At 42.8% G+C, this 18,152-nt stretch overlaps 1 protein-coding gene across 5 annotated transcripts in view; it reads right to left on the bottom strand.

Annotated features, from left to right (window-relative positions):
* Window positions 1–18,152, bottom strand: part of SH3KBP1 (SH3 domain containing kinase binding protein 1) — a 320,771-nt gene that overhangs the window by 154,992 nt on the left and 147,627 nt on the right. For all 5 annotated transcript variants that reach the window (XM_037046255.1, XM_037046253.1, XM_037046250.1 and 2 more), the window contains one exon: window positions 4,092–4,195. In XM_037046255.1, the coding sequence (XP_036902150.1) occupies window positions 4,092–4,195 (104 nt within the window). The remainder of the gene's footprint in view (window positions 1–4,091; window positions 4,196–18,152) is intronic.

Raw genomic sequence — 18,152 nt, 5'->3', positions numbered from 1 at the left:
ACCCAAATGTGCTTAAGCCCGCTGTTCTTACTGCTAGCCCACAATTTGGTTAAATGCCTCAAATATATGTAAGTGTGAAGACCAAGTTAGTAGTATGAAGAAATAATGGTAATGATTTGAAGGTTAAAAAAATCCTAAATTAGGCCCTGGCTGGTGTGGCTCAGTGGATTGAGTGCGGGCCTGAGAACCAGACGATCGCGGTTCAATTCCCAGTCAGGGCACATGCCTGGGTTGCAGGCCAGGTCCCAGCAGGGGACGCACGAGAGGCAACCACACATTGATATTTCTCTCCTTCTCTCCTTCCCTTCTCCTCTAAAAAAAGATAAATAAATAAAAATCTTTTCAAAAATCCTAAATTAGGCATGGACAAGACAACAGAGAGATTAGGGATGGTGACTGTAGGACCTTCCATTCACATACTGCAGTTGTTTCATAGCATCTGCATTTGCGTGTGTGTAGAGCTTTGCAATACAGGAGAATCAACCTATTCTTCAACAATAAGAATATATATAATTTTATTGACCAAATAGATTAACTGATTTTACAGTATTGCAAAGCTATTGCTATGGTCTTATCTCAATCAGTCCCTGAAATTTAAGAAACTTTGTGAATTTGGGATTTTTGTTTATTTTATTTTTACTTTTCAGTGGAGCTAGGAAATGGCTATCCATTGACATTTATACAAAACCCTTTATAAGAGGAAAGAGCAAACTTTGTATTACACAGTGAAAATGGCCCCAAACCTACAATATTACAAGTAAATCGGAAGAGCAAGGGAATTAATTTCTGATGATATAATTTTTAAAATACGGATTTAACGGCCAACGGATTTTTCTGTTTTGTTTTACATAAATAGCATAGGCTACATAGCTATTTTTCCTTTTCCTACTTGAAGAAAGCCCAGAATGAAGCCTAGCCCTGAACTGGCGGCGAGTGGAAAGAAGACTGAAATTGCAGGTGGTGCTGATGTTCTACGTCATCTAGGTGAACAAAAGCAGCCCTGAATCCCTTCTTTAGCCAATAGGTAGGTGAGAGTGGGCAATATGTCCCAGAAACTTATGAATAATTTTCCTTATCTTGATTTTTATTTCAGAAACCATTATAGCATTAAAGGAAAAATAATCTATGACAGAACGATTTTCAATTCTTGTCCCTTTTCAGTTGTTAGTCATGTGTATGGAGATATATTTTACATGACTATATCCTAGTATTTGCAATTGTGTGTTCTCATTTGTTCATTTATTTTGCAAAACATCACTTCATGTGTCCATTTATTCATTTACTTTATTCATCCAGCCTTTATTAAGGTATGTATTAGGTTTTAGGCATTATTCCAGGTACCATGAATATAAAGATAAAAACCAGATCCCTGTTGTTAAAGAGCTCGCAGGTTAGCGGAATATAACAGATAATTACAAAGCACAGTATTGTCATAAATACAGATTTAAAGGCCTCTGTGTTTACCATCCTAATGGCTTCATAATCTTTTAGCTGGATAATATAACAATTTACATAACTATTCACTTTCTTGATTATTTGTCAGTACCACATGCACTGCTGCAATGAACACGTTTCACATTTTTTTCCTGTTAACCATTTCCCATGGGTAAATTCCTAGGAGTGAGATTACTGGGTCAAAGTGTATTAATTCAGATTTTTATAGCTCTTGACATACCTTGCTAAATAGCTTCATAAAAAAATACAAAGTCACCACTTCTGAGCACTGCCAACAGTCTAACCACTGAATATTTTCTTAGAATTTCAAAAGCAGGAACCCATTATTGTGTTCATTTGTATTTACATAATTAATAGCAGGATAGAATATTTTCTCGGCATTAAGACTTTAATTTTCCCTTTGGGGATTGTGTTTATGGCAGATCTATCTATCATTTATCACTGTTACAGCAGCTTCCTAATATGTTTTCAGATGCTAGAAATATAATAACTTCCCTTTATTGCAATTTTTTCCTGTTTGTTGTTCTCTTTGTTTAGCTAAATTCACTTCGAATCACACCAAAATTTTGACTTTTTAAAAATTTAATTATTGTTCAAGTACAGTTTTCTGTCTTTTACTCCCATCCCAGCTCACCTCCCCCAGTGCTCCCCACCTCCCTCCCATTTCCACCCCCCACCTTAGTTATTGTCCATGTGTCTTTTATACTTGTTCCTGTGAATCCTTCCCCTTTTCCCCTGTGATTCTCTCCCCTCTCCCCTCTGGTTCCTGTCAGCCTGTTCTGAATTTCAGTGTCTTTGGTCATATTTTGCTTGCTTGTTTGTTTTGTTGTTTAGGTTCCTGATAAAGGTGAGATCATATGGTATTTGTCTTTCACCGCCTGGCTTATTTCACTCAACATAATGCTTTCCAGTTCCATCCATGCTGTTGCAAAGGGTAGTAGCTCCTTCTTTCTTTCTGCTGCATAGAATTCCATTGTGTATATGACTTCTTTTTTTAAATTAGTCACACTGTTTTTTTCCTCTGAAATTCCTTCCATGGTTTCAGACTTTCTTAAAAAGATTTTATTTATGTGTCTTTAGAGGGGAGGGGAAGGGAAGGAAAGGAGAGAGGGAGAGAAATATCAATGTATGGTTGCCTCTCGTACGTCCCTTGCTGGGAACTGGCCTGCAACCCAGGCATGTGCCCTGACTGGGAATCGAACCGTGATCCCTTAGCTCGCAGGCCCATGCTCAATCCACTGAGCTACACCAGCCAGGGCTATGGTTTCAGTCTTAAGAAATTTGTTTTTCTACTGCTGGCATAAATGTTCTACTCTGTTGCCTATTTTTCATTCATTCAACTTTCAACAAATCTCCTATGTGCCCTGCTTGGCAGCAGGGATAAAAAAATAATGAATGAATGACATATTAATACAAATGTTATTATCCAAAATTTGGAAATAGGCAAAGGGGTTACTGCATTTCTTCCCAGTGCCACACTGGAAACCCTATTAACGAATCCTCCAGGGACATGTATCTTGTCATGAGGTTACATTATCTTGTAGAGGTTACAGCTTTATTGCCCTGTTGGATGCTATATAGTTTTGCGTCTAACTTAGCAATCTTAATCAAGTATTTTCTCTTTCAGTGATTATAAATACTTCACTCTTTCATAGTTCTCTTTGAGCCAGCCTTACCATCTTACAGATCCCCTCATTAATGAGTTAAATAAAGCTTTGACACACGCTCACCTTATGTTTATATGAGAGTCAGAAAATCTGGCTGCTAGCATTAGCCCTACCCTCACCTAATCTTCTCCTTGACTGCTAGCTTCCTTTCTTGTAAATCGTGCATTTCTGTAAGGTCCAATGGCATTCAGGAAACCAAAGCAATCAGAAAACTGTATTTCTACACACAGATAACATGTGTTGAATCAGAATGAATGATCGGGTTCTAAGTCCGAAGCCCAGGCCCCACCCCAGGCCCAAGGGAGTGGGGCCTGAGAAACTGGTGCCACAGTCTGGTGGGACACTTCACCCTCAGGGCTTCCCTGAGTAGCCAGGACCAAACAGGAACAAGGGACAATGGTGCGGTGGGAAGTACAAGGTCTGTAGCCAGGTAGACCTGGCCTCAACCCTCAGCCCTGCCTCTTCTAGAGTCTCTTGAGCTTTGTTCCTCATCTACAACGGGAAGTGGGTGTGATGAACCGAGGGACCAGTTAGTAAAGACCCTTGTCATACCTGGCACACACTAGGTCTTCTAGGAATGTCACTTCTTTTCCTTCCTTCTGAATCCACACAGTCCCCCACAATGAATACAGAATCCATCCTCTAGAGATGGGTCAGGAGCACATCTGGAATATCCAGAGTCTACTAGTAACTGAAGCAGAGCAGAAAAGCTGCGGCACTGGGTTGCAATTTCAGAGGCACCTAGCACGCTGTGGTAGAAAGACAGTGGTTTTAAACAGCTCCCCAGCAGACTTTATGGCATTGCTCTGTGGAAATCCTTTTCTTCTGAGAAGAACTTAACCAGATGACTCCTAAGGTCTCTTTTGAGTTTTAACATCCACCACCACAGGCAAGGCCAACCAGCCGTGGGTAGGTGGGTCCTGACAACCCTCCCCAAGGCTACCACACACAGCGGCCTGGCGCGCTTACCTCTCCTACCACCTCAATGATGTCACCGACTTTCAGCTCCAGCTCGTCGTCATTCTGGGGCAGGTAGCTGAATGCCACCTGGCACCGGCGCCTCCGACGCTCGCCTGAATGGGAAAAGCAAAATATTTAGATACGGCTCTTCTCTCAAAATTAGATTTTAAAGAGAGGCTTCCTAGGCATGCAGGCAAATTAAGCTGACTCGTCTCAAATACGCTTTCTGGGACATGGCTAGAGGCACGGCAGCCCTGGTCTCTCAGAGAGAGGCAGGAGAAAGCAGAGCAATGCTTCTTGGTCTTTTAAAAGCTGCTGGGTCAGAAAGGCATGGATATGAGAAACAGATCCGTTGGTGCAAAAGGAAAAACCCCACCCCGAAGCGCTGGAGCACAGTGTTGCCTTAAACAGTTTTCCATGGATGGGGCTTTGTATTTGCTGCTGTTGATTTTTAATGAAAGCTGATATGATGTGGTAGAGTAACAAGAATGGTCTGCTTCTAATGCTGCTAGCAAAGCAGAGGAAATTTTTCCCCAATGTGCAAAGGAAAAGATAAACTGTGGCCTTTTTCTCTAATCATCACCCTTTCAACAGGCTGGAACTCAGGCCTGATAAGCAAAGACTGATTAGATTTCAGCCTGCTCTTGGTACCATTTCAAACGCCCCACAGGGGTTCAACAAATCCACTTCTGTCCTCTTCACTCTGTTCCCAGGGGATCCATTAGCAGGATCCCTGGCTGCTTACACAGAACCAAGCCAGGCGAATCAAGATAAAAGCCAGGACCACACTTCAAGACCAGAAGAAACTCAAGGTTATAGCCTCTCCCTCACTGAGTGTGGCCCAGCTGGGAGGCCCTCCCTGCCTTAGAGCTGGGTCAAATACTGACACAATTATCTGCAGCACACACACATGCAGTGTGTGTGTGCTGTAGATAATTGGGGAGAAAGAACATGCATTTGGTATGTGTGGTGGTGGGCAGGGGGAGGAGACAGAGAGACAGCAATGGAGGCCCGAGCCAGGCACGGGAGACCAGGAAAGAGGAACTGAGAGCAGCATTGCTCGGAAGTTTGTCACTCAAGGCTGACCACCTCACATCATTCCTTCCTGCCACCACATGGCCTAGAAAACCAAAGGGATCATCAGCTTCAAGGAAACATTTAGAAACGCTTACAGTATTTTTGGACACTGCCTACAGGGATTTTTTTCTTTTCTAATCTTTTCCCTGAGACAGCAAGTCCCCGCAGAAGTGATCACAAGCCACATTAAGGCCCCACGCAGCAGGATATCATACAAAGGGGAAGGTCCGCTACATCTGATGTTCTCACTGATCAATATTTTTCAAAGCCAGTGTGGCCTACTTCTCTCTGTTCTACTTTTTTCTGCCTGAACCTCACTAAGGAAGAACAGAGTTGAACAGAGGGAAGTGGGCAAAAGTTTAGAATCACTATCTTGTCCAAGCACATCTCTGCCACTACAAGAATACGTTCCACCCCTTTGTACAAAATCACAAACCTCTTGATCCTGATGAGAACAAAAGGGGAGCTCTCAGGCCAATTCCCAGGTGACAACTGCACTGTCAGCAGGTAGAGTAGGGCGACTCGACGAGACAAGGCCCCGGAGCTCCCCGGGACAGAGGGCCCACCCCAACTGGCTTTTCCCAGGTGGCAAGTCAGGAAGTGTAGTGCCTCAGTGCAAAGACTCCACCACCAGTCCATGGCTTTCAACACAATGGAAGACCAATCAAGCACTCCACATCAGAAAGGACACAGAGTTCTCACTCTAGCTAAGAAAGTCTAGACTACGAGGGGATCTTGGCACTCATAACCAGCACCTGATGACTTGTCTGTCCCTTTCTGCACCCCTAAAGGTGAAGTTCTACTGCAGATCTTTAAGAGCTTCATTTGCTAGATGTGATGTTAAAAGCAAACTCCACGGATACAAATCTGAACACAAAACAAACAAAAAAGACAGATGTCTGAAACCTGCCATTCACAACCACAGAAGCCCCCAAAGTCCTCACCTAACTGATTTAATATCTAAAGACCCGCTAAGGACCTAGTGTTAGCTGATTGTGACTAGGTTCAAAACCCTCTGGGAAAAGTAGCATCTAACCCAACACTACACAGATGGCAAAGGCGAGGGTGATGTATTCTTTAAGAAAAGACTAACCCACCAAATTCCAGACCTGGAACAGAATACTCAGATTTCTGTACAATCAAATCTCTGTATCGGACTTCTATAAAGTCCTGTCTAGTATTAGGAAAAATGAAACATTTACTCTGCCAGGCTAGTCAATAATTCTTAAAAAGCCTCTAAGAAGATTATTCAACTGGTGGCATAAAGTCCTAAAGGCACCCGGCCAACACGCAGGATTAAGAAAAGTGAGGCCTTACAGGGGGTGTGCAGACCTTGCTGTGGTAAAGGTCACCTGACCTGACCTCGAGCAGAAACAGTTATTCCCTCTGGTACTGGGATAGCTTGTAATCTTCTCTAAAGCACTTCTGATAGCCATCACCCTTATCACATGCTGTCAGCTACATGAGTTCAAAAGGAAAAAGAAGGAGCCAGAATGAGCAATCATTCTGCATATGCAGACATTGGGGCTGCGACTTACCCGAGGTCACCAAGCTAGTAAGTGGCAGTATCTCCTTGGCCTGAGTTCAGAACTCTCCCTTCAATGCTGGATAAACCATTTCAGCGCACGTCTTGTCCCAAATTCTCTGCGATCTGCACTTAACTGCTTCCTGCAATACTGCACAGCACAGCCTTAGGTCCTCACCAGGGCTTTCTCATCACACGTAACTGCCAACCCCCCGGACTGCTGTTCTTTCAGGCCTCGACGTCTGCACATCACTGTTTCAACCTTGTTTGCCAGTTCTGCCAACCTAAAGCCCACTTCAGGTGTGTGTGTGTGTGGGTGGGGGGTGGCATTGACATGGAGATGCTGCATTTCAGTTGCCTCCATCTACCTTAAATTTAAAGAAGCTTAAAGATGTCATTTGCCATTTTCCCTCCACTGGCATTTCATTGAGGTTTACTAGTCAGTCTTGACCATCTCAAAAAGAGATGATAACAATGTCATCTCTTTTCCGTAATTGGAATAAAACTGGGGGGGGGGGGGGATGTGACTTTCCCAAGGCCATGGTCTAGAATCCCTTAGTTGGAGCTATTACCTCATGCCCAGAGCCCAGTCCACATGAACTCAAGTTTTAACACATTTCAATGGGCTTTTTCCCCTATAGAATAAACTGACTCCTGAAAGTTTTCTTTAAAAAAATAAATATATTTGCGGATTATGGCCAATGATATAACTCTATATTAGAATTATATAGAAAGAAGAGAGCCCATGTTTTTCTTCCTTCCTGTCATGGCCATTGCCACGGTCCTTTATGTTTTCTAGGCAAAACAACTTAACTCCTTATACATAATTGAAAGTAAGGGACACAAACTTTATGGACACACATGCAAATGTATTTGCAGCACGGCTTACCAAAATAGTAGGAATAAGGCAGACTTCCCAAGCGTACTCGTTATGTCTCTACTTTATTGCCATATTGTATGACAGTCACAGAATATACACGTGTGAACATGTATTCATCTGTAGGAACATAGGCAGACCTCAACTCCTTCGCTAGTCCTCATAACCACCTTTTATTCATGACTTGCTTTGTTTAATAAAATAGTGACAGCTAACATTTATTGAGCACTTACTGTGTGCCACGGACTACTAAGCACCTTGCATGCCTTACTCCATTTAATCATTACACTGAACCTCTGGGGTAGATTACTGACCCCCTTGTACAGACAAGAAGACTGAGGGGCACAGAGAGACTAAGTACTTTACCAGAGGTCTTACAGCTAGAAAGTGGAGGGCCTCAGATTTCAAGTCAGGAGGTGCAACTCCAGAGGTACTGCCTCCCATGTCTGACGATTCTTAAGAATTCTTGGCTGTAGGTCTTGAGCTTGCAGAAAGGACTAGCTGGGCTAAAATGGCACATCATTAAAATGTGAAACCAGGAAGTGAGAACCCACAAATCAGGAGTGTTTCCTTACAGCTGGCTGCTGGGAACTGGGGCTCATTTTTTAATGAAATAAAGCTGGTTGGATGGGGAGGAAATGTAGTATTATTTGCATTCTCTGAAAGGGAAATAGCAGAAACTGAAAAGGGTAACCTGACTCAGCCCCAGAAACAGCACACACAGCTATATTTTAGAGCCTTCTGAGGGGGGTCTCATAACATGTGAAGACTTTACTAGGCCAATTCATTTGATGACCATAAAAATATAACACCAAATAGTACAGTGGTTGAAACAAGTCTTTGGGTCAATGAGTAGCCTCCAATACTCACACAGTCCTGTTTCTTTACATCCCCCACCCGCTCCCCATAACAGAATAAAAATATAACTACAAGCATTTCAATCCTTTGGTATTTTCAAGGAACTCACTACACTAATCAACTGGATATTTACCACATGCCTAGGGAACATGGCAGTGTCATGACATCTTTTTGCAATGGAGGAAGCACTGATGAAACCAAAGAGGAAAATCAGGAGACCCCAATTCTCAGGTCACTTTGGGCATTTTCTCCAGACATAGCCCGGGGACCACCTGTGTCAGAAGGTTGAAGTACAGGGCAGACCTCGGAACTGCATTCTCTGTGGTTGGGGCGAGGGAACTGTACTTAAACATGAGTCCCCACGTGGCACTCCCCATGAAAATCTAAACCTCAACAATGAATCAGTGCCACTTATTAGAGGTGACAAGAGATGACAGTGGTGACAACTGGAAAGTGCCTTGTGGGAACAAGTGGTCTTTGGAGGATCCTAACCAGTGGCTCTCAATCTTGGCTGCACATTGAAATCACATGCGGAGCTTTCATAAAACTGCTGACGGCCTTCTACATAGCAGTTCTCAAGAGCTAGCTCCATAGAAAAAAGGGCTTCTTCCAGGGCTGAGGCAAAGAAAATACACAGTGGTTCTGCTAAAATCAATGAAGTGCTCAAACCCTTGAAGGGTAATTTCAAAAGGACACTGGGATCAGCCTGATGGGGCTTCCACGGGCCAAATTTGGAACAGTAACAGCATGTACTGGAGAATGTATTATAATTTATTCATTTCAAAAAATTCATGAGTGTCAATTCATATTGACACGTTCAATAGGTAGCTAGGCTGATCGCTAGATGGATACAATTAAATAGTTGGGTATGGGGTAAGAAGGGTCAGCTCTTCTTTACAAAACAATGTCAACCTAATAAATGTAGAAATAATAGAAACAGACCATCAACACTCTATAACCATCACAGCCATAGTTGATTCTAGTAAGAATCAATGGTTTCCACTAGAAACCATTGTGTGAAAAGTAGTGAAAATTTCTACTTCATTGTGTGAAATAAGAGTCTCAAAACACCTCCCTACAGATTTAACTACAAAAGGAAAATGGCTCCCTTAGAATGAAGAAAGCTGGCAGACACAGAATTAAAGCTCACGTCACCAATGGTGGGACAAACTGACACCAGGTGCCTCCTTACGTGATGTGCTGAGAAAGACTTAATCACCTACAGAATGTTCCAGCCCCAAACATTTAACCTGAATCTGACTGTGAGGAAGCAATCATACAAATCCAAATTGAGGGACAGTCTACAAAAACTGACCTCGTTTTTAAAATTTCTTGTTTAAGTCAATATCACATTAAGATTTTTAAAAGGCTAGGGAAGTGTTCTGGATTTAAAAACAGTAAAGAAATACAACAACAAAATACAATGCAATCTTTAATTGGATTCAGGGTTTTAAAAAAGGTTATAAAAGGGCATGATGGCTGTACATTACTCTATTCTTACAACTTTTCTATACATTTGAAATGTTTCTAAATAAAAATTGGGGGGGGGAATAAAAATATAGATACATAGTCCCTGCCCCTAGATGCTTTAATGTCACTGATCTGGGATGAGGCCAGGACACTTGGATTTAAGAGCTCTCCAGGTGATTCTAACATACTGCCAAGGTCAAGAGCCATCTTGACAGATCTTCTGTCCAACAATAAATGGGACTTTTTGAAGACCATGCTACACAGGTCCTATATTCAACTTCTTCTACCAAAAGGGGGGAAATCAATATTACCCTAATGCATGATCCAGATAAATGCTGCCATGCTCATTTTTATTTTTATTTTTTAAAGATTTTATTTACTTATTTTTAGAGAGAAAGGAAGGAGAAAGAGAGGGAGAGAAACATTAATGTGTGGTTGCCTCTCACATGCCCCCTACTGGGGATCTGGCCTGCAACCCAGGCATGTGCCCTGACTGGGAATCGAACTGGTGACCCTTTGGTTCCCAGCCCACACTCAATCCACTGAGCTACACCAGCCAGGGCTCATTTTTATTTCATGGACCTGTGGAATAGCAGGACCTAAGCAGTCTCTAGCTCTGGAAATGTGTTCCTGGGAGTTAACGGGTGGAAAAGTCAGTGGGCTCCCATATGTTTTATCAGCAAAAACTGCTAGGGGTACAACAACTTCCCAAGTTACTGAGCAGCAGGCATTCTGGTTTCTTGAAGAAGCTGTTCTTGAGTTGAAAACTTACACAAGGGGCCAGGTTTCCTATTCAGGATGGGAAAACAATACAAACTTAACTAAGTAAATAAAGATAATCACCCAGTGTACTTGGGGTATCCCATGGATTCTGGGTGCTAAATTACTCATCTTGTGAGCCCAGCATCATACCTTTCTTGGAACAACTCCCACTCATTAATCTATTTCAATATAATGTAACTCAAGAAAGACAAGGGAGGACCCTTCAGAGATGATAGTATGTCAGGAGAAAAAAAGGGGGCTCATAGGTCTTTCTTTATCATCCCCCCTTGGTCATGGCTGGACCACTGCAGTGGAAATGCACAGTATTTCATTAACCAGCACTGTCTGTCCCCTGCAGATGAGCCTAGGGATGTGTATAGTGAATATCTGTGCATGGCAGAAAACAGTAAATCCACTCGCCTGCTACTTCAAAGGCAAAGTTTATCTGAAAAGGGGATATAGCTATACCAGGGCTCATTCGCTCCAGAGTCCTACCAGGATATAGGAGAAAAATGTAGAACTAGTAGGGAACCGTTTATTAGAATCTCTGAGCCATGGAGGGGGGTGGGGAGGGAGGGGGCAAGTAAAGTAAAAAGTCACAGAAGGAAAATCAACTGAACCTTGTTGGAGAGGAAGAAAACAGACATTGATTTAGTGTCTGCTACGTGCCAGGAGCCATGCTAGACGTCATGTGCTTTCCCTCAAGTCCTCACACCAGGTTAGGGGCACTGACCCCACCTTTATGGGTGAGCACAGAAAGGTCAGTTAACTTGCCCAAGGCATATGAGCTGAAGAAGCTGTGGTCTGCAGCCCCCTCTTCCACCAGCCCGAGATAAAACCAGGAAGGCAGATTAGGAGGACATTTCAGGGGGACTTTGGATGTCATGCTAAAGATGAGGACTTTATTTCATGGACAATAAGGAACCAGAGGAGGTTTGGGGGCAGTGAAGAGACAAGCCGTTATGAGGGCAGAAATATAGGGTAGCAGGGGTGTGCAGAAGTGTGTAAGGGAGGGAGCCTAGAAGCAGGCAGATGACCCAACAGATGACAACAAAAAACAAAGTCTGAAAAACACAGCAGAAGGAATCATACATGCAGGAAAGGGGAGGCGGATATCCAGTGTCATCTGTAGTTGAATAGTGTCTGTTGCCCCTTTTGGGAACCACTATCCCTCTCTTGCTTGTTTTGGATGTAAAAAGATGGATGAATGAGCAAATGAGCACCTATTCCATATTCTGTCTCTGGGTCATGGGTTTTGTGAACACAAACTTGCAGACAGTCAGAGGGGCACCGGGGAAGGACAGGAAAGGTGGAGCGAAAGAGTTAAAGCCTCAACCTGGTGTTACACAGGGCACCCACCAATGTGTGCTTAAAAGCCAACACCAAAATGGTTAAAAGGGTAAATCTTACGTCATGTGTATTTTACTACCACTTAAAGAAAAAAAAGCCAATGCCACCTTGAACTGCTGCAGCTACAGGGAGGGAAAGGGGGTTGCCCCTGTAGTCTTGCCATTGTATTGAAGGTGCCTCATTCAACCAATGCTGTAGCCTGAAGCATCTGTGATACTAAACAGTATATGCCTTACAGCTTTTGTCTTCCAAGTTTATGGTCCACTGGCAATTATCCATAGCAAATGGTAGGGCAGAGTGTTATGTATCTGAACAAGAAATTATGTATACTTGATTTTAAATTTAAAAAATTTAAAAGACAGAAGCCTTGGCCAGTGTGACTCAGTTGGTTAGAGCATCATCCCATAGGCCAAGAGGTCCTGGGTTCCATTCCCAGTCAGGGCACATACCGAGGTTGCGGGGTTGATCCCCAGTTGGGGCATGTACAAGAAGGCAGCCAATCTCTGTTTCTCACATCAATGTTTCTCTCTCTCTCTTTTTCTCTCCCTTCTTCTCCCTCTAGAACCAATGAAACAAATGTCCTTGGGAGAGGATTTTTTTTAAAAAGACAGAAAAGATTTGTTCTAAGTAGGCAAAACTATATGTATAAGAATATTCGGGCCCTGACTGGTGTAGCTCAGTAGATTGAGTGCGGGCCTGCGAACCACACGATTGCAGTTTGAATCCCAGTCAGGGCACATGCCTGGGTTGCGGGCAGTTCCCAGCAGGGGACCCACGAGAAGCAACCATACATTAATATTCTTTCCCTCTCTCCTTCTCTTCCCCTCTAAAGATAAATAAATGAAATCTTAAAAAAGGAATTTATAAAACATATTCATTAGTTAAAATCTCAAAACAGCATTTAAAAAAAAGAATATTCAGGAAAGAACCATTTCCCATAGCAAATGCATACATGCACAAAGATCTACACAGGAAACATCTTGCATGTCTGCTGAGAGGGAAGGGCTACATGAATCACATGGGAAACTAAACAGCTTTTAAACACAGCAAGCAGCTCTATGTGTAGAGACATGTAAAAGGTGTCCGCAGTACCTTAAGTCAGTGATTTTCTTTTTTTTATGCTTTTTTAAATATATTTTATTGATTATACCATTACAGTTGTTCTATTCCCCCCCTTCATTCCCCTCCACCCGCACACTCCCTCCCCCACCATTCTCCCCCCCTTAGTTTATAACCACGTGTCTCAAGTTCTTTAGATTCTATATTTCCCCCACTATTCTCACCCTCCCCCCTATCTATTTTCTACCTACTCTCTATGCTATTTTCTGTATCTTCTCCCCCCTTCTCCTCCTCCCACTCCCCTATTGCTAACCCTCCATGTGTTCTTCATTTCTATGGTTCCACTCCTGATCTAGCTGTCCTCTTGGTTTGCTTTTGTTTTAGGTGTGGTTGTTAATACCTGTGTGTTTGCTGTCCTTTCACTGTTCATATTATTCATCATCTTTTCCTTATACAACCTTTTTTCATCTATGGCACACACAAACTAATCACTAAAATTCTATGGCACACCAAAAATATATTTTCTGCTGATCTGACAAAAAATAAGTATAACTTTTATTTATTCACACTGGACAGCTATTGTTGTGTTGGCTGTTGTCATTTTTTTATTTAACAATCTAAAGAAAAAGAGGTCAGTGCTCCTGACTAAATTCAGGTATTGCATGCTTTAAAAATTCTTGCAGCACACCAGTTGAAAATTACTGCATTAATTTAAAAGACCAAATCACATATGTACAATATGATCCCAGAATCTAGTACAGAGTATGCATTCAACAAATGTTTATAAATGTATAACTAGACCCATTCAATGCTCAACTAATATGCAAGGGCCTAATACAATTGAGTGAGTGAAGGAAAGGGTATGTGCGCCCAAACACAATTGTAAACGCACAGAAAATGATATGGAAGAATACACCTCAATGTAACAGTGGTATTTTTGGAAAAGGGGTTGCGGGAGTATAAAGAGACCCATTTAAATATTTCTGCACATCAATTTGTTTTCACAAAGGGCACGGAACACACTATTTTTTAAAAACATCATAGTCACTTATTAAAATAATTATCTTGCATTATGCAACACCCTTCTGATCATGTTTTGATGACAGTCATAGTCAAGTTAGGTCTTATTCTCCAAGAAAATAAACAAACACCAAATGAATCAATCAGGCACAAAGGTGGTTGTCACAGGCAAAAGTGACAAGCAGGCTCTGAACTGGTCGTGGCTGGTCCATAAAGCCAGCAGTTGTGAGTCCAAAGAAACAGCTCCACACTTGTAGCCCACAGTAATTATTCTGTTCAGACACTGTTAAAGAACCCACACACAATATCCTCTCAGTGACCAGCCAAAAGTCATTTTCCCTGGCCTGACTCCTCAGACCACACAGCCCAAGCAGCCATCTCCCTCCCGGCGGTGGAAGGGCCCTGTGTCCATTCCACTCTCACTCACTCACTCACTGGAACAAGCACACATGCCCAGCCATGGGGGCCCCTTCTCTGGGTTCCCCTAACAACCACTGGTTTCCTCTAGCACTGCTCGCATCCCACTGTATTTCAATGATCTCTGAGTGTCAATTTACATGTTTGTCTGCACCCACTCAGCTCTGACACCATTCACCTCTTTCATGAACACCTTTGTCAACAGATGTGGCTCATTTGCCAACACCCACAAGTGCCTCATGATGACTATATGGATGCCACTTTATGACAAATGCCCACTCTTGATTCATCTGTGAGCCCAAGTGCCGCATATCTAGAAACAGAGGGAGGGACACAGACTCCTGATGTGGTCCTTCCTCGGTTCTAGAAACTTCAGTCAAATGTCATCTTTAGAGAAGCCACTGAGAGCAGTCTTAAAGTCAGTCAATTATCATACAACCCCCCCAAATCAAGTTTCTACTACCAGCGTAATACAGAAAGGTAGCGCTTTTCAACTGGCGTGCTGCAAGATTAAAACACGCAACACGTGACTAGTCAGGGGCACTGACCTCTTTTCCTTTAGATTATCAAATTAAAAAAATAACAGCATCCAACACAACAATAACTGTCTGGTGTGAATGAATCAACACTATACATATTTTTGTGATAGATTGGTGAAAAATATATTTTTGGTGTGCCACAGAATTTTAGTGATTAGTTTGTGTGTGCCATAGATTTTTTTAAAAGGTTCAAAATTGCTACAGAAAGGGGCCACCCATTCCATAAACTGAGTTTCTGCAAAGAGAAGCAGTATATGGATATTTTCAACATTAACACTGTCACCTGATATTCCCTCAGAAGCCACACCCATAACTTTGGTACCGTGGGCATGAAGAGCTCCTCCAACATGATGTCCCCCACTCCAACCGTCTTACTAAAATGGAGTAGGAACTGGCTGCGTGAAAGGACACACAAACTGACTGCACAGCTCATAGACACATGGTCCACACTGTGGCACACAGACGGCAGCATCCCGGGCCTCACAACAGAGACAGATGAGCCAGTGGACCTGGCACCATGACCATTGCACGTGGCCTACTTCATGGCTCTTTGTCCACTTTTTTCACATACAAAATTGGAATAATGGGGGCAGACGTACTTTACTGAAAGCTTGCTGCCCTGGGACTCCCTCCCTTTTTCCATTTGCCTTTATGTTCATAAATAGGTTAAAAGGCAGCTTTGTTAATTATTTATACCAGTCCAACCAGTATTCTTTCACCAGGCTTCCCTTCCCATCAGAGTGAGATAAGGAACCACTCTGAAAAACAAAAGCCGGTGATGAGTACGAACAGCCTTCTGGTTCCTCCCTTTCCATAGGCTGGTCCCAGGGGTTGGTTTGGGTCTTGCAGCGTGCCCCTTAATCCAAATGACTGGACCCACAGCAGGACATGCCCGGGGACACTTCCCCAAAGTGTTCCTCTGTCCCTGGCCTGACTCCCCCAGCCCAGGCCATCAACTCTCTGGGGAGGCAGTCTGGATGTTCAGAGGAGAAAATCTGATCCATAAAGCACATTGCTTTCCACTGCTCCGGCAAGGCTCATTTGGGCAAAATGCCCAAAAGAACTCCACATATTTATAGAGTTTTGTTTGATCTACTTTTAAATGCTCCATGTCAAATCATCTGAGTGAAATGAGAATACAGAATTTCAAAGGGAAAATTGAAGGAATGTTCTAAATATAAGTTATTTGTTGAACATAAACAAGATTTCTTCCTTCTTATCCAATGTGCTCCCTCTAACACACCTATTTTGAAAGGCATTCTCAAACTTTGCTGCTGACAAATGGACCTCTCAGACCCCTGACTTTTACAGTTAAGGGGGGAGGCAGGAAGGGAAGAAGAGGAAAGGAAGAGAGGGGAGAGGGAAGGAGGGGCGCATGTAAGTGCACACATATTAGGAACTGTGACAAAGGTCTAGAAAAATCCTAGAGACCCTCATCTGGGTCTATCTGTCTTGCCTATTCTTAGAGAATTCTTGGGGGGAAATGCCATAAACAGATTCAGAGTTTGTCAGTTTTTTAAATGGGTACACCCCCCCAAAAAATGGTCACTGTACAGGGAGATTTAGAGGATGACAGAAAATTCTAGATCTCTCTTTAGGAAGAAGGAAAAGATCTGTATTACAGGTAGTCAAAATGACTTCCAAATTTTGACTCATTTTTAGTATAGTTTCCCTTCTCATCCCCATCAGAATAACGAAGTGGGGAGCCCAGTCATTTACGAATTTCTTTGATGCAAAAGGGGGTTATCATCTCCACAATTCCTTCATCTTATCTTAAAAGCAGAGGTTCTTAACTAGAGCTTGTGGACAGAATTCAGGGGGTTTAAACATGGGTGGGAAGAAAATTATATCTTTATTTTTACTGTCCTCTCCCTGAAATGTGGCCTTTCTTTCTGCTGTGGGTATTGACAATGAACCACACTGGTATTAGCAGCACGTGTGGATTTTATTTATTTCCCATCACAGGGATAGATACTTTCATTGCACATCATGGTCACTGCAGTTATCTTGAAGTATAATTTACATTCATCCCTATTTCAAAAGTATGATAACTTGTAGACCTACTGCTGGATCTTACTATTAATGCATCAATAAAGAATATGTATTGTGCCCTGGCTGGTATGGCTCAGTGGATTGAGTGCGGGCCTGTGAAGCAAAGGGTCGCAGGTTCAATTCCCAGTCAGGGTATATGCCTGGGTTGCAGGCCAGGTCCCCAGCAGGGGACACATGAGAGGCAACCACACATGGATGTTTCTCTCCCACTCTTTCTCCTTCCCTTCCCCTCTCTCTAAAAACAAATAAATAAAATATTTATTTTAAAAAGAATATATATTGCTTATGTTTTTGCACATTTTAAAAACTGTATTTCAGTATAATTGGTTTTCTTTTTAATCCTATGGATGTTATCTTAGTCATTTCTGAACACTACTGTGAAAAGAGGTCCACAGACTGACAAACAGGTTCCACAGCAAGTTTTTAAAGTTCACTCCTAATCCTTACTTTCAAGATTACAGTTTGAAAGGGGACCCAAAGGTACATGGGGGAGTTATATATGTAAAATAAACAGTAAATACAACATTTGGACTCTACATTGGAATGTTTCATCGGCTTTGGAGCAGCACGTGATGACAAAAGAATCATACTAGGCAACTTAATAGGTCCTGATCCACGAATGGCCGCGTGGCACAGCATTCGGGAGGCTGCTTGCCAAGTGCCCTCTTATTATCCAGGTCAGTGGCTGGCAAGAGCCCCACTCCGTCATCTGGCAACTTGGCTCAGCTGAGCTCAATGCCCACGCACCCTTCCACGAAGGCCAGCACAGCTCATCCACAGGCTGGCACATGCCACTGCCTCAACATCCCCCCTTCAAGGAAGCCCTCCATTTCTCTCCCCTTGCTAGCTAGTAAAGTTCTAGAACGCTCTCCAACACCTATTCCCCCCAACTGCCGGCCAGGTATAAAGAGATCACTTGGGCTCCTATGAATCCATAGGGTGCTTTTTATACACGTCCCTCTCCCAACCTTGGTCAGCTGCATTGTCATTGTTTGCCTATGTGTCCCTAGAGCCTGCTGGGCAGTGAGTGCACAAATGTTCTACGAAGTGAGGGACATTTGTAC

Source organism: Sturnira hondurensis, unplaced genomic scaffold (assembly GCF_014824575.4).
Source record: "Sturnira hondurensis isolate 20B ecotype Veracruz unplaced genomic scaffold, ASM1482457v3 Scaffold0005220, whole genome shotgun sequence".
In the NCBI taxonomy this organism is placed as follows: Eukaryota; Metazoa; Chordata; class Mammalia; order Chiroptera; family Phyllostomidae; genus Sturnira; species Sturnira hondurensis.
The sequence above is the reverse complement of the archived record's forward strand: the minus strand, read 5'-3'. Positions and strand labels throughout refer to the sequence as shown.